The sequence below is a fragment of the Pararge aegeria genome, chromosome 13 (assembly GCF_905163445.1).
Source record: "Pararge aegeria chromosome 13, ilParAegt1.1, whole genome shotgun sequence".
Classification (NCBI taxonomy): domain Eukaryota; kingdom Metazoa; phylum Arthropoda; class Insecta; order Lepidoptera; family Nymphalidae; genus Pararge; species Pararge aegeria.
The window spans coordinates 11,260,902-11,282,015 of NC_053192.1; the positions used below are offsets into that span (position 1 = coordinate 11,260,902).

Consider the following 21,114-nt stretch of genomic DNA (forward strand, 5'->3'; position numbering starts at 1 on the left):
AGAAATAATAATTTCATGATTTCGTTCATCGTAACTTGACGCGTAAACTAATTGGCAGTGGGATTTAATACCGTGTCAGCCATAAACAATTATATCGTGGGATTGGTACCACCATAATAGGCATGATGACTTTTCTAAACACTAAAGGTTTTGTTGCAATAAATTGCAAATTACATTTAATTATTTTCCGCGTAAGCGCACGTCGGGCGTCATGGCCGAACTCGAGACGTAGGAATATAATTGCTATAATAAGTCCTTTTCTCGTAGCTAAAGATTATTGATTTTTGGTATTAATAACAATAAACAGAACCAAATTTGTTAAGTTCATATCACAAATACTTGATTAAGATACGCAGAAAAAGTTGAAGCGTTACATATAATGTTTATATTATGGAGGGTAGAGGTAAGGAGAGTCATCTTATATGGGAGAAAAGTTGAAAAAGTGTCCAGTGTATGCGCTAAATAACCGTTCAAAAATCCTCCACAATGGCGCTGGTGGTTGCACAGGGTATGGTATGAATGTAGCAATCGTAGATGAATTGAAGTATGCCGAGTTAAAAAATTTAATGTCATTATCGACTAAAGTAGTTAATTATTGAGAATTTCAACAACTTACGTTGTACAAAATATTGTGGTAAATATAACCTTACTTCCTTGTATCTCCATACTTCCTTGTTTATTTTTCAAGCCTACTCTAACAATATTTATATTTGGCGCTTCTTTTAAGAGTTACCCTGATGCAAATGTGGCGCCATCCTAATTTAATACATTTTGACGACACTTTTTCATATACACAGATGACTCTCCTTACCTCTACTCATACATACTCATACTCATAGTTTATATACACATGACGTCATAATTTTGAATTCAGCTCTTCACCTGTCATGGCGGATCACTATCACAGCGATTTTGCAGTATTATTTATTGAAATAAATACCAATCTAACTATGAATAGAAATAAATACATGTTTTTCATAATACATGAATCAAGTATCATTAGAAAAACACAATATTTTAGCTGATTTGTTACTGTCATCATGCCTATTAAAACAAAGGAGTTTGGTTGGTTATGTAATAAAATGCTTTCATGAAAATACCTTTTTTTATATCAATGTAATCTTAAAATTAATATAATCACGTTTTATCTTATTATTATAACAAATATGTACATTTAAGTTATACTTTCATTATTGTTACCTCAGATTTATTCCATAAATTAATTAAATGAATTGTGGTCGCAACCAGTTTTCTCATTAAGTAGTATAGTACAGTGAATTAATGTTTAAAACTAACTCACTAACAAATTATTAGCTCTAAACCATTGTAACACTTTAGCAAGAGTTTTTAACATAGTCAGAATCTATTTTATGTAGATTAATTTTAAAAAGTCATTATAGTAAATCAGAATCAGAAAAGGTTCTAATATAGAACCTATTTCCTAAACTTAATTCACCTGTTATCAAAAATTACCCATATCATCAAAATCTATTTTACACTGTTTATGAACTCCTTAACTCAAGACCAATAACCTGATTCAATTGAGAGCACATCTTGTAGCTAAAAATAGCGAATTTTAGCCAAGAGACGTGACAACACCATCGGCACCACTGTTGATAGTGGTGATTCCTTGTGTGCTATAGATAGACTAGTATAAGAATTATCACTATCAGATTGATCTTCAATAGTCAATATTTCGTTTGGAGGTATGTGTGAGGTAGATATACCATTGTTTATTTTTAATGTTGATGTTACAGTTTGGAAATTAGGTCTCAAGGGTGAAGTCATCTGGTTAACTAATTGAATTTCCGTTTTGATGGCTTTACTATTTTTTTCATCTTGATTAATATTTTCTATGCTGGCATATAAACCTGAAAATAAAACATTAGATACTCATTAAAACTTTCAATTACTCAATATAAATAAATAACAGAGATTGCACTTATATGTGTTGGAAGACAGAAAATGGGTTGCTGAGATCAGATAGGTGAAATAGATTGAGGAATAAGGCATAGGAGGCTTTTACCTGCAGGAGAGCATTTACAAAACAAAATAAGTTAATGGTGTGGGAAAATAAAGCAATAATAATAATAATAATAAAACATATTACTAAGCCAAAATAACAAACCAAACCATGCTAATAGCATAACTATGGATCACTTAACAGTCCTGGGTTCAATTTCTGTGGCTTACAATTGACAGTAGGCAAGTTAATAAACTCAGCCAATTTTCACTGCAAATATAATCAAATAATTACCTGAGCTCCCAGATGAAGTTTCTCCAAATTCCAATTTTTCAGAGTAATTACTTCTTTCCTCCAAATATATCTTGTATTCATCACTTAATAATTTTCTTTGTTTCTTGTGAACATAGGTTTGCTCGGTTATATTAAATTTTTGTTTTCTTCTATTTGATTGACATTTAAATTTTGAGGGAATGCATCCTGGTTTCATGCGAACCTGTGATACTGATCCCATCACATGATACTCCATATAATTGTCCATATCATTTGGCAACTAGGAAATAATAAAGGATTAGTTATAAATAATCATCATCATCATCATCATAGACCCATTAGGGGCCTATGGGCAGGGCATGGGTCTTCTTAGAAGGTTAAGGGTTTAACCGCCACAAGTGCAGATTGGTAGACTTTACACACCCTTGAGAACATACTTTCAGGCATGCAGGTTTTCCCAAGATGTTTTTCTTCACCTTCGATGCAAGTGATATTTAATTACTCAAAACGCACATAACTCTGGGGTCCCCTCGAAAGGTAAACCGAAGGCAAACCCACTAGGTTATTAACGCATGATAATCAATAATAATATAATAACGATGGTATTGCTAATTTTAGATCAAGATTATTATGCAGAAACCTGTTTAGAATCTACGACATAAAGTAAAACTTACATCGAAGTGATCTTCACAGAAATAAATTATAGAACTTATTTTTATGGATAATGGATCTCGACGTGCAAGATTAAGCCACGTCTTTCGAATTGTTTTCTTGTGTGGAACGTAAACAAATAATTTTCTAGGCGTTTTTATTGATGTGTTATTGCACTGAGGAACCGCACAGCACTTATAAACTTTGGAATTCATATCTTTATTTAAAAAATAGCTAAAATAATGAAAAATAGCATCTAATAAAATGTAAAGACGTGACGTCACGAATATTTATTCACTTGTCTGTGGTCACGACGGACGTAATGACGTCATCACACCTCTGTACATCATGGGTTGTCAGAAATCACAGATCCTCAATCCTCAACCCTAGATCAGAATTAATTAGACAAAATAGCGATGTAACGATATATCGATATTTTTTCTTGTTAATTCTGATTTGTTTTGACAATATAGGTCAAAATTATTTTATTTATCAATTCAACATATTATTGTTTTGTAATAATAAGACTATCGGAGTTCGGACGAGACAGCGACCGAGTTAAGTTTCTTGTCTAGTGTTCTATATCAAGCCGTGGTGAGCGGTCCGTACAGATCAATTTAGCTCATCAAGTAACTTAGTTATTTGATGTTGGATGTCAAGATGAGGCGGTCTGTTTAATGACCCAGCGGTGGAAAAGGTAACTGCTGCACATGCTGCTGCTATTCATCAGATTCACCCCCGTCCAAAACGGATCGCAGCGAAGTGCTACATAGTCTACAATTTCCTCAATATAGCCTACAAGCGCAGATTTTTTCATTCAGCCTAACAGTTCAGTTAAGTTTTGGTGAAAAGTGTATTTTATTTTAATCCGGATTTTCAGCTATAAATGTTCCAAATTGCACTCAAACACGCTCTGAGTTTTTGAGTGATGCGCGAACAATCCAACATACAAACAGACACGCAGAAAACAAACAATAATTTCAAAAAATTATTCTATTACTTATTTCTAACATCTCCTAGTTATTTTTTTTCAAAAGTCTTTAATTTACAAACACAGCAAGTCTACGATTTTATTATATGAATGCTCCAGAACTGCCAATTAGTTCACTCGACAAGTTGAGATGAAGGGGCCATAGACACCATAAAACCTGACGCTGTGTATTGAAAAAATATATTATGGTTTACATATATTTATAAAAAAAAGGATATTTAAAAAAATAAAGACGCGCTGTTCACATTTGGCCCAAATGTGGGCATTGCCCTTTCATCAATGATCGATGTAGAGGTTGAGTCGAACATATGTGACAATAAACAAAATGGAACATACACATCTTCACTTTTATTATTTATGCAAGTGTATTTATTGCATGTAAGTCGATTAGTATGAAGTAATAGGTACGTTTTCTTATTTTGATGAAGTTAGGGTTTATACTCAATTAAAAACACCTTAATAACAGATGAAACGTTTATTTTCGAGAGCAAAATCGAAATGTTTCTTCTTTAAGTACTTACATCAGTCACTTCATTTTTACTACATATTATTAGCTATATTTTACGTAGTCGTTGTTTAAGATCTATTAAAAAAATACAGGTACTGTTTATTTCTAAACATATATATATATTTTGAATATTCATAAACACAAAAATCTGCTAAGGAGGCAACGTCTAGATTTTTTTTGTATTTTACGTTTTTTATTTGTTAAATTATTTCTAGAAACATAAAACGTAGTCAATGTTTTATAAATCGGGTCAATCTTAATTAAAAGGACTAAAATCAATTTAAGGACAATACAAACAAAAAGAGAATAAATAAGGTGATATTATAAATCGAGCGAATAATAATTATATAGTATATTTAATTAAGAGATAGGTACCTACTGTAATGCTTAGCCAAGCATGAAATGTTGTTTGCGAAAAATTAACTAAACTAGTGGCGATTATTCTTGAGGAAAACTAATCAAAAATTATCTACTAAAAGTTGGAAATGATTCATCGGAACTGATAACAATTAAAAACATACTGCACAAAAAAAAATTAAAGGGGCCGAATACTGATAGGGCGAATTAAATACCTACTAAGTGAGCAAAAAAGCGAAAGAGAGTAAAATCTGAAGCAATATTTATTCATTTATTCGCTCACTTAATATTTTATTATGCCCATATTCACTCGTTGAAATAAGCACCAAATCTTAGTTTATAATTATTGCATCCAAATTAAAATTATTTATATTATTATATTATAATAAATTAAGTACCTACCTACTACGTAAGTTAACATGTTTTTTTTGTCGGTCTTTATGTTATAGAACAATTATTTATTATGTATTTTTTGCAATGAAATACGAGCCTTATCGAAAGTACACACATCAAAATTAGGGACGGACATTTATTTTATTATTTAGCTATAAATAAATTAAGTAATAATTATTTCGGAACTTTTAAGATATACAAAGCAATGAGTACACAATGTTTATGTAACTGTTTTGAAAACTGCGTTAAATGTTTTAATTTTTTACCACTACAGTGGTAATCTAAGTACATTGTTAATATCGTCAGATACCTTAGATGGGATCAAAGATTGTGGGCTAAAAATTGTCGTGTTGTTATATTCCAAGTTAAAATATTGTGATTAAATTGCAATCTTACTGATTTTCTGACTATTTAATTAGTGATTACCAAGACCAATGTGGCCTAAAAGGACCAAAATTCCATAGGTCTGGAAGACCTTCATGTGCTTCTTCCTTAAACGAACTTTCGGACCATTGGAACGGCTGGATTACATCTTTATTCAGTAATTCTAATGATTCCTTCTCAGCTTCTTCCTGCTGGTGTTTCACTAGATCCCTTATTTCAAGACCGTTTATCATTGGCACGTCATCAAATTGATCTGTGTATATGGAGGCTACGTTTCCTTTATTTACTTTAGTGATGTTCTTTTTTGCAGGTTCTGTGAACGGTGGACTGGATATCGCCACGAAATCTAATGATTCATCGACAGTAGAGCCTGAAAATAAATAAAAAAACTGTTAATGAATGTTTGGCAATGTAAAGGAACTTAGAATTTTTATTTATTATTGCATTAAATTATGTTATTAATTTACTTATTATTAATAATATATTAGCTGTAGCCCGCGTTCTTCGTCCGCGTTTATTACGGTTTTTTACCAATTGGGGAACCGTTTTTTTTACTAAGATAAAGAGTAGCCGTTGTTACTCTCAACTAATTATTTGCCAAAAATCAAGTTGATAAAAAAACGCACTTCCGCATTTGTAGTATTTATACATTTTAGAATGTACGTTGGGTACCTGCCAATATTAATTAGTTTATGGATGTTTATAGTACTTCGGAATAAGTATACTGATTGGACGTAATTAAAAGACACGACCCACATTTAGGTAGTTTTGAGATATTTAGGCCCTTACAAGTAAACGTGGAAAAACAGCATTGTTCCATATAATAGCACTGTTTTTCACGCTCTGACATTTGGAAGGTGCCCTCAGTTGGAGAGTGACAGAACAGTGCCCCCTTTTTTGTAACGCCCTAAATGTCTTAACACTGTTGTGGATTGTATCATTTCGTTTAACTGCGTAGGTACCTACAATTGTCCTCCAACATTGGTAAGGTAAGAAAGTTCTTGATCATAAATGGTACCTACTTAATTTAAAATTGGCAGTTCTCTCCAATAAAGTTGATGGAGTTTACTTATAATGGGTTACCATTCCACACACACGTTATCAACTTAAAAAAACTTATAAAAGGAAAATAAAGATAGCAGGTAGGTTACGTTTAGGTACGTACCCCTAATAATTTTAGTGTCAATAATTCCATATGCCCGTTTATGTTTTTGGACAATATCTCCTCGGTATCCTAGAGCAGACCAATATTCCGCTTTTTGTATGTAACAGTTTTCGCCATCTATGCAGTCGTTATCATTAGATCGATTAACTGCAGTCAAGTTGTTCGACCTCATCAATTGGATTATACTCTTCATAGTTGTTGCGTTCTTGTGTCCTCTTTGAAAAATAACTGCTCGAGGTGATTCGGACTCGGAGAATATTTTTCCGTATGTGGCTTCCATTTTTGTGACATGTGTTACATTGGCTATATCCTGTAATCAAGAAATTGCATTATTAATTTTGCAGAAAAAATAATTGATAAAAGGTAAGAAGACATGACCACTGGCAAAAACTATTTGCTAACAGCCTTCCATTCTAGCCCTATAGCTAGTTTACTATTCCATAGCCTAAGACGAAGTACTATCTTCAGCTAAGTAGGTGTTAGAAGTTCTTGATTTTATTGCTTGTTTTATTGTTTGTTCGTCGGTTCTTTTGGAAGTTTCGGATGAAATTACACTGAGGACTGAAAATTGAGCCAAAATTAAGAACGATATTAGTTCTTAATTTTAGCTCCATTTTCTCAAATTAAATCACTTTATTCATTCAAATAATCATTAAGTCCTTATAATACGATACAAATTTACTTAATAGTGAGATGATGAAGATAGCTAGGTACATTCGTAGACTTACAACAAAAGTTATAAAAAATTACGAGGGTTCCAAACGCGCCTAACGTAATAACATACTTTCTTTACTACCGCTGTTATTTTTGGAATACTCACAACAAAGAACGGTAGACCGTAAGTAGCCCAGTATTTCTTCTCCAGGAATGCGTCAGAGATATCGGCCGAATGCGTTCTACCAGGGACTTGCTCTATCAGCCAGAGGAGACCTTTTGCCCGGCCGCTGCCGGCTCGGTGGACTATCGTGTGCTTTATATCACTGTTGGAAGAATAACATTCAATAAATTAATGTATTTTATGCTTATTGTTGGAAGCAGTGATAGCCTATTAATTAGAATTTCGGCCTTTCAGGGGGGGTTGAGTTTGATCCTCGGTTCGCATCTATATATTTTGAGGATTATGTGATTTTTAAGCAATAAGATATCACTCCCTTTAACAGTACCTACGGAAAACGTTTTGAGGAAACCTGCATGCCTAAGAGACTGTCCTAAAAGGCGTGTGGAGTTTACCAATACTTACCTACTTGCGCTTGGTAGACTAAGACCTAAACCCTTCTCATTCCGAGAGGAGACACGTACCGTGTATATTGGGCTGGTAAGTGGTAATGGTTTTATAATGATGCTTTTTGCTGTACTAGATAGGTACTTTATTACCCTAAGGAGATATATCTCCTTAAATTTTTCTTATATTATATTATTCGCATAAAAATAAACTAGCGCGTAAGTAATTTAGTGACTGCTCGTGTTTGAAAGAAGTAAGTAGGAAGTAAAATAGGACAAATGGAAATTAAGTGCAATTAAATTCTGCCGTTGTATACATGCACTCGTTGAAACATTTCAGCGCAGTTGCAATCGTGAATGGCCTTTGTTTATCATGGCGTACAGCGGTACACATAATATGTGCGCCTATAGATTACTAATTGTGTGCGCCTTGTTATGTAACGCCAATACAGATGATTATGATTGATAATACGACGATAACTTGAACTGTTGAAATGTTGACTTTTACTAGAGATAAAGCGTCTGATAAATGGTCGTAGAAAATTTCCGCATGCACTTCTAGCCCCATGACTTCGTAATCGCCGCAATTATACAAAATCGCATTTTTTTAATGGAATATATTTTTTAAAATATTTAAAATATTATTTTTAAAATAAACACAAGTGTGTCAAAATAAATATTTTTTTTTGTATGGATGCCTTGCTATAACTACTATCTAAATATTTTTTTAATATTTCATAATATTATTTACAGTATACTGATTTTTTATCTTCAAGAAATCATTACATCCCATACGCAAAATCATTACATAGCATGAACTTCCGTAAAGTAACGCGTATCCAACCAATCAACAATATCGACACTCACTTATTAACCATGCTCTCCGTAACAATTTCCTTCTTCTCTGTCTTATGTGAGACAACTTCGCCGGAATGCAAGATTTGGTTGAACTTGTTATAATCAACAACCAGCCACTGTTTGCAGCCCGTTCCAGAGTTGTTGCTAGCGATGATGTGGCCCCAGCTGCTGACGTTGGATGCGAGATGGTTGGCTGCTGTGATACGGGGCCCGAGTGGAACCTGAAATGAATGGATGTGGTAAACCTCGTATAATTATTATTTTTAAGGTAGTGGCGTTACCGAATCCGATTTAAGTATGCGGCAATTTTTTATAATTTCTAAAAATTTTAATTTTATATTTTTTTATGAGTACTAAGCAGACGTCAAAAACATTATTTACCACTTCGTTAATAACACATATATTTTTCTTGTCTATGTTACTAAGAATTACCTACTTACTCAACTTATCCGGTTGTAATCCGGAATGGCCCCATGGATCACCATAAAACTACCGATGACCGTTTAATATTAAGGCATATTCTAGCAATAGAGCTGAGCTAAGAAACAATGCTCAGCCTGCAGGTTACCACAAAGCCTAACCTACATTGTTTCATTATTTCGAGGCCTTCCTTTATAATAGCGGCTAGAGGGTGAGGATATTTATTTTTATTCCAGGGTCTTGCCGTGTAGTTCTTAAATAAAAAAATCCCGTGTTAAGATACTACTGTAGCATTTTCTACTAACATAAACAAAATAAATATTCATGTCACTCTATCAGTATGATCGATAGTAGGTACCTTTGACTTACGTTTACATATTGTGTTTTTAAGTTGCCCCGTTTTATTTATTTTGAAATCCATGTTCTTATATAAATATTAAAACATTATCAAAATTATCAGTAGTCAACATTTCTATTGCATAATAATCTCCTTATAGCAATAAAACATTCCGTGGAAAATGAAATACATGCTTAGGTATATAATACCTACGATACTCAATGTTCGCTTGTTAACATACATTTAGGATCTTTACGTTCGTCGGGTAAATATTTATATCAGCTTATATATGCAGTTAATGCAAATATAAGCTGATATAAGTACAAATGTCTACTCGTTTACATTTTATTTGACTTGCAATATCTCACTAATATTTTACTTTTTTGGAAATTCCAACCTGAGTTCCCAACACTTAGATGGGTAGATAATAAAATAAATCACACCACCACCTTAGCTTTAGGCAAATTACTACATAGGTTCCTTCAGCGGTCATTACTCTATTAAATTAATAATTATGAAATACAGATTTTATTATATTAAAAAAACATAAGTAAAATTAACCTTTGGTTCTATTTTTTAAAACTTCGTATGCGAAACCCAGCTGCGAAAGCTTCTCAAACGCGCCGTTATTACTCGATCATTGTAACGTCCGATTTGTGGCGATTTTTGGAACACGGTCAACAAACAGGCGATATTGTGTAAAGAAGAATAATCCATGCTAATAATTAGAGAAATGGTACGCCTACGTATTAGCGCACCCAATATATGGTTTACCATTTGGATGTACTTATATTTTTTTGTAAATATGTCTGAAATTGTTTTTCATGTTTTTCCAATACAAGCGGAAACATAAGAAGACTTAGTCACTCAGCGGGTGCTGAGAAGGAATCTGTAGAAGCTGAAGTGTCAATGGGCGCGGCACATAGCTCGGAGAACCGATGACCGTTGGGGACCTAAGGTACAGAAATGGCTGCCCTGGTAAGCGCAGCGTTTTAAGATCAAGCGACCATCAACGACATCAAGCGCGCCATAGGAAGCCGCTGGATACTAGTGGTTTAAATCCGTGGCACCCTACAAAATACCTAGATAGATATAACTATAAAATAATATGAACCTACCTCACTCACCTCTAAGTTTTAGTTATGTGAAGGTAACGGTTAAGGAAAACATCGTGAGCAAACCTGCATGCCTGAGAGTTCTACATAACGTTCTCAAAGATGTGTTGATTCCACCAATCCGTACTGGGCCAGCGTGGTGGAATACAGCCTTAACCCCTCATCTTTGTGGGAGGAGACCCGTGCTCTGTAGTTGGCCGGTAATGGGTTGATTTGATTATGATGATGAACTTACCTGTTCAGTTATATTGACATTCTTCCACAGTTTCTCATTATAATTCCTTAGTGCGGTTCCGGTTATTGCTAGTCGGTGGTTCTCTCCTCTCACTTTATAGAATTCGTCTTGGCTTGTGATCGATCCTGGGTAACCGGCGAACTCCACTGAAGCTCCTGGCGCGGAAACTGTATCTTTTGATGTTCGATGATAGTTTAGTTTGTATCTCTTTATGATTCGCGTCATTGATGAGTAGCTACAAATGAGGGACTAATTAGTAAAAACACCGTTTTTATTCCCGGGATAAAAAGTATCCTACGCCCTACTCAAGAATGCAAACTGTCTTAAAGTAGATATTAAAGAAGATCGGTGATACCATGCGTAACTAATAAACGCTATTTTCTAAAACTCTCCGGAAATGTGGTTTCCCTGACGCTTTTTCAGGCAAAAAAGTACACATCCTATACATAAATATAAATATACTTTTTATAGGATATGTACTCTAATAATACCTATACTACTGTATTTACGGAGGGAAATTGGTCGTGTATACAGTATCATAAAACAGTAAGTATATCTTACTATAGGGCACTAAAATATTCACTTAAACCAATTGTTTAAGTGATTGTTATTATAACATTCTATACTCAATGGTTTTTTTATACTTTATATTTGCTTTAGTAGAGAGAGTACTGACACAGGTATATCGATGCTTACTGGACGGTCTCCACAACAGGGTAGATATCACTTAATATGTAAGAAACGATGTAAACAATTTTATTTATTCTATTTCTCATTTGTTCATTCTGCCTTACAACTCACCTTCCAGCCACGCTCTGCGCCAAGAACAGCTTCTTTATATCCTTTCCACCTTCAAATGTTTCGTTCGCGATCCTCAAGAAAGCGCTCGATAATCCTGGCATAGTGCTAAATTCTGGCTCTTCCACGGAGATGTTCAATTTGTGCTGTATTTCAACAACTTCCGCTACTGAGTTTAACCAGTACAGATCGGATATGTCAGTTTCGTATTCATTATTGCTGCGGACTACCCCATGATTCCATCCTGTGTATATTCCTCCGATTTGAGTGTAATGTAACGAAACCTGATGATGTAATTTAATGTTTTAGTTGAAGGTAATGTAAAAGTCTATTGCGGGGATCACTTTTATAAACATTGTATTAGTGTTCAGGTGTAAGGAGGGTAAACACATAGTATTTAGACATTAGAATAAAAAGAAATAACTAATTAGTCTTATATTCCACAAGCAGTTGCCCGCGTTCTTCGTCTGCATTTATAAAGATATTTTATAAATCCTGTGGGAACCATTTGTTTTCTGGGATAAAAGTAGCCTTTCCGTCCTTTCAACTTATAGTTCGCAAAAAATCAAGTCAACTGGTTAATTAGGTACGGCCTAAAGTAACGACAAACAAGCAAACAAACTTTCGTATAAATAATATTAGTATGGATTAAAAGCCCTATGTTACGCAGTTATGTAGGTACACTAAGTTTAATATACACAGTTAAAGAGAAGATACCAGAAAGCTCTAGGCCGGTCTACGCCTTTTCAAAATTCAGTATTAATTTACTTCATACAAAAAATAAATCATATTATTTCTGTAAAGTGACATTACACTGTCAAAACCAACCCAAACACGACTACGCGACGTTGTCGAATCCCATATTCGACAACGTCGCGTAGTCGGGTCAGTGACCGCACGACATAGTCGTGGTTCGCGCTGTTGCCGATTTTACATTACATAGTAGTATCAAGTAGAGTATCTATGTAAAATATTGAATATATAAAATTTCATAAACTATAGAGTAAAAAAAAGTCATAGAACAAAAGTTCTTAGTTTTATGGTAAACAACTACAGGCCGAGAGCTTTCTGATATTTTCTATTTAACCCTGTAAGTATATTAAACTTAGTGTACCTACATAATTGCCTGTCTTTGCTTTGAAGGGATTTGATCTATTCCAGTTTTAAGAAATTAACTTCAATCTTCTATTACTAAATACAATCGCGAAAGAAAGGGACTTTCTACGAGAAATTTTAATTAACTTACATGATGCCAAAATGGGTCAGTAGCTGCTCGATCGGCAGCGTAAGTCTTCCAGATGTTAACAGACTTATCTAATGCATCTCTAAGTTTGTCGCATTGCTTCTCCAGGGGCTGGTCTTCGCATTTCGCTCGGATGGTGTTTTCCAAATGCGTATGAATCAGGTACCAAGTTAGTGCACCTTCTACGATTCCCGCGGCGTATGCTTGTATTTCGTCAGGATATGAACCATCGGTTTCTATTTCAAGGAGCGACCATCTAGTAACAGCCATTACAAATTTATATTACGTACCTATTATATCATAAATTATGTACCTAGCCTACTCAACATTTTGACTTGAAGTCAATTGAAACTCATAGAATAATCTGATGAAAAATACATTGATTTAATATGTTAGTATGAAAAATATCTTACAAAACTTAAGGAAATAAAAAACAAGAAACAACAAACCGAAATTACAAGTCAACGATGAGCTAGCATCGTTGACTTGTAATTTCGGTTTTTTCAGTATATCCATACTAAGCTAGATCCAATGTTCAATATATACCGAAATAAAACTATGTTAAAATTAGAATAGACTCTTACATATTTTAATATTTCTGCTCTGCCTTTACGAAAATTAAATGAAATGTAATGTAACAGGTAATTAGTCAGATACTTTTTATCAAATTATGGCAAAAATCTACGGATTTTAGATACATATCTACTTATCTTAATAGACACCAGCAATTCTATCGACTGATGAGTGTTAACTTTGGCTATATGCTACGAGTATATCAGACTAATGCAATTCGCAAACAAAATTCGAAATCGATCCCGAAAAGAGGCCGAAGCCCTAATAACTAGGCAATCAGCGCTTAATTTGAGAGTAGGTATACGTTTCAAACAATACAAGTTCAATACAATTTCCAAAATCGGTCTAAAATCGAAGGAAATCGGTGAACAAAAAAAAACATACCGCCAACTCTTTATAGTCGGTGAAAAAGTCCCATTCTCTTTGATAAAGTCATATTCCATGTTGCAATTATTGGGAACTATCCCGAATCGAGGAGTACATTTTAATTGTGTTGACCAATGAGTTCATTAAAGCTAATAGATAGTAGAGTAATCAACGCAACTGACCCGGTAGTTTCTATGCCTTCTTTGAAGTACGCTCGAGCCACTCCTTTTGCGATATCCTTTAGATCGTTGCTTTGACCCCAGTACTCAATGCGATATCCGGTTTTCTCTGAATAGAACACAGTTGCTGCGTAGTTTCCGTCTTCCTGAATTCTAAAACGAAGAGAAAAAATGATTATTTAGTTTAATTAGAAGCATGGATAGTACCAGTAGTAGTAGTAGAGCTTTTTATGACAGAGCTCATCCGGGGAAGTACAATCGCCATGCTTATTTCTGCCGGTAACATTGTTGCCATGCTGTGTTCCGGTCCGAAGGGCGTGGTAGCCGGTTTAATTACAGGCTCATGAAGCTTAACACCTAAGCCTCAAATTGATGGAAACAGGGCGGCGGGTTGCTTGCATACCCTGTGAAGTTAGAGAGTGTGAAGAGAACCACTTACCATCGGGTGGGCCATCTGCTAAGTCCGTCAATTATTACTATGTCAAAAAAATATATGAGTATTATGGATTTTTACCTCAAGTCATTAATAAAAGTAACTCAGGGTTGAACGTGCTCTACGCGGTATGATGGTAGAAAAGGCTAACATTGTGTCTCTGTGAGGGAATCTAAAAACATCATTAATAGAATCATCATACCTCATGATCTGAACTCAAACACGATGATCACTAATGCCCTAAGTTAATGATCAATCTAAAAAAAGAATCCTAGTTATTGCGGGTTTAACCGTGAGGAACAGCTTGTACATTGATAAAGCAGAAAGACAGACGTACGATTAATTTTAAAACAAAAACATTATTTCTGCTTTTATTCTACAGAAGGTGCAGCTAGTTTCAACATCGGACCGATAACTGTAAATTACCTTGTAAATAGTAGGTACAGAAGGTCAATACCATCTAACTTTTTGTACCTACTATTTATATCAAATAAATAAGCACGCTTTCCTACAAATATTAATGATATGAGTAAACCAAGTTATTAATGTTTGAACCTTAACGTTTTCCAGTACGCTACATAAGGAAGCGCTAAAAATGTAGAGATAATTTATTACTTTAATTTAAAAATATTTACTCACTACCAAGAATTCTACAACATAATATTCCGTCATCGCAATAAATCTCCCATGATTTAGAAGCTTCGCATCCCTTGTTTGAAAATAACAAATAAAGCAAAACCAACTAACGACTGAAAATTAAGCAAATAAGTTCTAAAACTACAAGTTTGTTATCAAATATTGCTAAAACAAAATATAAATCCCAACTAATAGAAAATAGGTACTGTATAACGAAGTTGTCGGTCCCGGCTATTATTACAAACTTTTTCAAGCCCGCCACCCAGCATTTGGCCAGCGTGGTGGGTTAAAGCCGTTTTTGCTACGAGAAAATAGAGGATGGATGGATAGGGTGAGGAAAAATATCAATCAGATCAGCGAGATATTACCTCATAACGGCCGTGGGGAGAAAAAACATAACCAGGAGCCAAATAAAGGACTTACATAATGATTCTGCAATTTTAAACAATATATTTTACAATTCTTCACGCTCCAGTAGGACTAAAATACCGACGTACCATGAGACAATTATGTCTACCCATTATCTCGTCTTATCTCATACAAATAGGATGAGAAAATGGAAGACATAATTGTCTAATAGCGCGCAGAATTAATTCTGACCTAGCGATTATAACAGACCGATAAAGGCGGACGCAAGTTTACTTGGACATTAAAATAATAAAATAATATGCTTTGCAATCAATCTTAGCTTATTGCAAAGATTGGGAGGACGACCGCACGCGCAATAATGTATAATATTTACTGTTGCTGAACTGTAATGCATAGATATTCGAAAATAACATCATCGGACGTTTTAGTTCATAGCCATCATAAATGTCTGACCCTGTGCACATTCTTCAGAGATATAGACAGGAAAATTTATCGTGTGCTGTAGTTGATCTTAAGGTTGCATGATTCGCCTATCTCTTTGTACATGTACCCGATCAGCTAACCACTGTACACTCACCTATTTTTTACCATCAAGTTATAATTAAGTGTAATTAATGGTGTCACGGCTGGGATTTTTATTCCCATCAGGTCACACTGTCCCTTGGGTGTGACTAGTCGGAAACCGTAATAAAAAATAGTTGAAACGAGTAAAAGGTGTGCACGGGCGTACCCAGGGATGGTTAGGAGAGGGCAGCTGCCCCCCCTGGAAATCTCGCATAAAATTTATGAACTCTCTCATAAAATATATTACATACAGAGAGTCAAAAATGAAATAAAATATAGTTTTGGTTCCAGTATCGATTATAGATCCCCTGTAAAAAGGTTCCACAAAACAGACGCGGACGGATTATTTATATTTATTTTATATTGATTTATCTCATGACTATCTACGACCGTTACTAAACGAAGTACCAGTTACTATTTAATACCACCCGCCAGTTGGCCACGGAAAGTATATCTTACTATTCTCTATATGGCTCTAAAACTCGTACATACATTTTCCACTAAATTAATCTATTTCGTACCTCGTATACCCTTATTTTATTTCCGTTGAAGTTTCAGATCAGCTTAAAATCGATCCGATGTTAACATGTCGCTAAAACTCAAAGAAAGTAAGAAGATATCATAAATTATGGATGAATTAATTACCTTTCTATTTGTCCAACGAAGAGCGCCAAGATTGCAAGGACTCCAAGAAAACCCAAGATGTAGGAGCTTATTTTGGTTTGCATCCAAGATGCGCCGACTACTTTTAATATTTTGCTCATTTTGCTTTCTTATTTATACAAAGTAGCGAATTAAATTATAATATGAAGAAGATGTTTAGGAATTTAATAATAATGAAGTGACAGTGCGAGTAGATGACTTTTTCCAATGGAAGAGCGATCATCAAAGATGTTGTTTCGCCCGGTGTTCACGGTGTTATTAGCTCTCCGATTGCGTCTGGCGTCGGCATTGGAGGATGTTCGAACGCTTTGGTGTATCTTCGCACCTTATTTAAAACTTGTATCTGTCAACCCTGGAACAAAAGAAACGTTATATTTTATCAACTACATAATGATAATAATTTTACAGGCGGTGAGTAGGTACTGTAGTCCTATAAGTTTCGGGTTCGATTCCCGACGAGGAAAATTTGGGAATATAAATTCCTTAATTTTCATAATTTTCTCGTCTGGGTGGGAGGCTTTGACCGCGGTTTGATCCCTAGCTCACACATCTAACTTCTTCTTATTGTTTTTAATAAATATCAACTTGTATTATGTATCATAGTATCGGTGGAGCAAAGCTTTGTGTGGACTATGACCTAAATCCATCCTGACAGGAAAACCCGTGCCCTGCGTGAACTTTGTAAAGTTATGGGCGTTTCTTCAATGGCGAAGGAAAACATCGTGAGAAAACCTGCATGCCTGAGAGTTCTCCATAATGTTCTCAAAGGTAAGTGAAGTTCATCAATCCGCACTGGGCCACCGTGGTGCACTACGGACTTAGCCCTTCTCATTTTGGGAGGAGACCCGTGCCGACCCGGAAATCGAACCCAGGATCTCATGTGTTGTGATTCTCAGACGAAAGTAGTTTTCTATGGTCGTCAAATGGTAAGCCAATCAGACGAAAGAGGCGGTTCTGCATTAAGTACATAAATAAACAAACAAAAATAGATCTAAAAATAAAGCTATCCTTTTCCACAGATAATCGTGTGAAAAGGAAAGCACTACTTTTAGTCAACAGAACTATCAGCATTAAATATCTGATCACTTTGTTGCAACTGTTATTAGAATTTGGCCTCTGTAGCGAAGTCCCATAGTATTGGCTTCACATATAAAATTAGAAAGATACTCTGCCCGTGATTATGCCTGCGCTTATGTGCGCGTGCCGCATTTATGATATCAATAAGTTTGTGGGGTATTAATCCGAGGCCTAAGATACCTTAATACTAATATTCATTAAAAAAATTCAGCATGGCGAAATAAATTTACGCTTTAGCTCTATCGAATACAAACCGACATTTTTACGTGATAAAAAATAGTCTGTCACAATCCGGCCAATAAAATATCTCTATGAAACAAAACACGTCAATTCGTTGCTGCATAAAAGCCTGATTGTTATACTTTACAATTAAACCTATATATTAATATTAGCAAATATTGCCTACATACCTAACTCCTTTAAACTGAAATCCTTAAAAACCGTCCGTTTTTTTATTCCTTAAAGTTACACCTTTCTAAACTTAAGAATATTGGAGATACTCAAAATCTCAAATTCACAAACAATGTAACACCAAACAATCACCCAGATGAATAAAGTCTTTCGTTTGTTTCTAATCGTACGACTGTTATGTTCATTTGTTCCCGCGTATACAACTAACCGCTGAACATCAGTTATATTTTGTTATCACAGTATCAATAAAAGATATTACTCTCGAGGATTGCGCTCGTGTTATCAATTAAATGTAGCTAAAACAGGAATTAAATATTATTACTCTACGTAGTAACCTTTCAAACAATGTCTTATGTATCAAACATCGATAAAAAGGTTTGCAGTGTAGGCAGATATCATGCGAATTGTTCTATAAATATGAATAAATATTCCGTGACACGTGCAAATTGCTTATTCAAACAAAGAATGGTAATATTAATGCACAATTAAGATTTATTGTGCACCGTGCACAAGTACCTAATTACAAAATACATATATCATAAATAAAAAGGTTACCTCAATATCTATTTATCTCATTATTATTTATGTACAAAGTGATATGTTTTACCTACCTCCTAAAATATTTAAAATATATTCAACTTCTTTATTGTGATAAAACATTAAATAACTAATGTCAGTTTTAAAACAGCTGATAAAATTAAAGTGTCTACAATTTCTTATATATTTACACTTGAGTGAATACCCGCAGAGCAGTTTTTGATTGTAACACACTAGAGTTTGAACTCGCTTTAGGCTGTTTTTTATTACACCAAATTTTCTATAATTTTCATTTGAATTATTTTTTAAATATTGGGGATAAGGTTAAGTTCGTAACAAGTCGGACATAATCCTACGAAAATATATATTTCATAAATTAATTGTGTTCCAAGCTCTACCTTTCTAAAATTATTCAAGTCATATAGGTGCCTATATGAATTTAATTTATAATTATTTACTATTTAGATATTAATTGTCTCATTCATCACAAGTTGAGGGATGTTATATTTTTTATTTATACGTGGAACCGTAAACTTGAATTTGTGAATAATCACTGTTTATTTTAGAATCCGCTTCTGAACCAAATATCTAAGCACCAAGTACTTATAATTAAAACTTACCTGTAGGCAGCAAGCTACATTTCAGAAAAGTACGTAATTTATTTTTCAACTACTAATTTAAAAAATAATGAAGAAAAAATAAAAATTATTTATAAAGCTCCGATTCACACTATCACTTCATTCTCATTCTTCAGAAAGCAGGCTACAACACTCGGCAAAGTGTTGAGACGGCTGACCTAGAGCAGGCCTAACGTATGAACTAGCTCATAGCTCTATGCTACAGTTTCGGATCCCGTAGCTGAAATCGTACACTACCTACGATTTTACACGTGTAGCTAAAACAATCGCCTAATAATAACAACCCTGTTTCCACCTGTGCAAGGGTATATTACATGGTGGTAACATTAAATACTTTATCATCATCTTCAGCCAAATTAAGTAATTGCTTAGGGTATCACCAACGTTGTGTCGTTTAGTGACGGTAGATCCGAATACCTGTTGTCACTAACCTTCCTCTTCCCGCGAATAACGTACGAGGCGACTAAGGGAATATAGCGAAGAATGGACAGAAGCGTTCTCTGTGCTACGACTACCATCTACTGCGATCACCAACCCGTACTCACAGCGTGGTGACTATGGGCGAACCCTCTCTTTGAGAGAGGCCTTTAGTCCAGCAGTGGACTAATAAGGCTATTGATTGGTTAATAAGGGCAACACATCAAAGGCAAAGCCTAATCAAGTAAGGCTTGATTAGGCTTTGCCTTTGATGTGTTGCCCTAAAGTTGAAAGGGTAATCAAACCGGACAAAGTTTTTATTAGAGCCGCGTTATCGCTTCTTTAAGTATACCTTGCTACAAAGTTTTGTAGGTATATAGATTTTAATATAAAGTATTTTACGCTGACTTAATATGTATTGATATAACAGCAAAAAAAAGTTAAGCAGAATAAATTATGTTGACCTCAAAACTGTCATTATATCATTTTCATTCGCTTCTCACATTTATATTTTGCAAATTTGATTACTATTAAAAACTCTCTTAGTATAATATTATATCATAGAATAAATAAATACTTGCATTAAAAAAATCAGAAGATACCTTATCGAACTCTCGAAGTTTCACTTTTGCGATGCCCCTATTTTAATATTTATTTCATAGTAACTATACGACTTCAGAGGTCCTTTGCTTCGACACTCAGGGAATGCTCCCTGGGTGCCATGGGTCTCGACATTATCACGAAGAAGTAATATTTAATATTAATTGTTGCTAGAGACGTACAATAAAATAAGCCCAACTAATAGAACTGGAGAAGCACTCTCGACTAAGCTCAATATTTCCCTCTCTCAAACGACATGACTGCGCAGGTCGACATTGTTAAAAATGATGATGACTAAGATTATCTTTGGACTCAGACAGAGACTTTCTTCTTTGAAGTAACTTTTTAATTATCTTAGTTATTTATCAAGTGAACAAAGTCCCCTCATTCAAACTCTGCCTTATACTCAAGTGCCTCAGAGTAGACTTCAAAATCTTGCCTGTCTTTCGGAACTCTGCATGATATACCTATTTAGAAGAGTGTTTCAGATCTTTTCAATTTGATTTAATCAACACCTTTCTACTTTCGAATTAGGAGTAATCCTAAGTATGTGCATCGTTACGTAGTTATTACACCATGGAATCGTAACAACCTCGGATGCACCGCAAATTTCTGGAATGCCTTTCCGCTTTCATCTTCCTCGATAACTATAATATTATGAATTCCTTAAAATCAAGAGTGAAAAGGCATGTTTCAGACAACCGCGCTCCATCTTTGACTGCATCATAATATGATTTTA

The 21,114-nt window shown here is 34.5% G+C and overlaps 2 protein-coding genes across 4 annotated transcripts in view; both read right to left on the reverse strand.

The window, feature by feature from the left end:
• Nucleotides 1–999: 999 nt before the first annotated feature.
• LOC120628610 lies at nucleotides 1,000–3,205 on the reverse strand. Its single transcript, XM_039897071.1, has 3 exons — nucleotides 2,911–3,205; nucleotides 2,258–2,516; nucleotides 1,000–1,871 (listed from the first exon to the last, which is right to left on the reverse strand). The coding sequence occupies exons 1-3, from the start codon at nucleotides 3,100–3,102 to the stop codon at nucleotides 1,561–1,563; spliced, it is 762 nt and encodes a 253-aa protein (XP_039753005.1). The 5' UTR covers nucleotides 3,103–3,205; the 3' UTR covers nucleotides 1,000–1,560.
• Nucleotides 3,206–4,338: 1,133 nt separating this feature from the next.
• LOC120628566 (putative phospholipase B-like lamina ancestor) overlaps nucleotides 4,339–21,114 on the reverse strand; it is a 36,102-nt gene continuing 19,326 nt past the window's right edge. Inside the window, exons 1-10 of one of the 3 annotated variants that reach the window (XM_039896996.1) lie at nucleotides 19,341–19,521; nucleotides 16,678–17,047; nucleotides 14,034–14,183; nucleotides 12,916–13,168; nucleotides 11,673–11,953; nucleotides 10,872–11,106; nucleotides 8,774–8,985; nucleotides 7,506–7,665; nucleotides 6,686–6,995; nucleotides 4,339–5,890 (exon numbers count right to left, since the gene is read on the reverse strand). In XM_039896996.1, the coding sequence (XP_039752930.1) occupies nucleotides 5,559–5,890; nucleotides 6,686–6,995; nucleotides 7,506–7,665; nucleotides 8,774–8,985; nucleotides 10,872–11,106; nucleotides 11,673–11,953; nucleotides 12,916–13,168; nucleotides 14,034–14,183; nucleotides 16,678–16,796 (2,052 nt within the window). In that variant the 5' untranslated portion in view covers nucleotides 16,797–17,047; nucleotides 19,341–19,521 and the 3' untranslated portion in view covers nucleotides 4,339–5,558. Of the gene's footprint in view, nucleotides 5,891–6,685; nucleotides 6,996–7,505; nucleotides 7,666–8,773; nucleotides 8,986–10,871; nucleotides 11,107–11,672; nucleotides 11,954–12,915; nucleotides 13,169–14,033; nucleotides 14,184–16,677; nucleotides 17,048–18,182; nucleotides 18,348–19,340; nucleotides 19,522–21,114 lie in introns of those variants that run through there. The other 2 variants (XM_039896997.1, XM_039896995.1) reach the window with 2 other exon arrangements.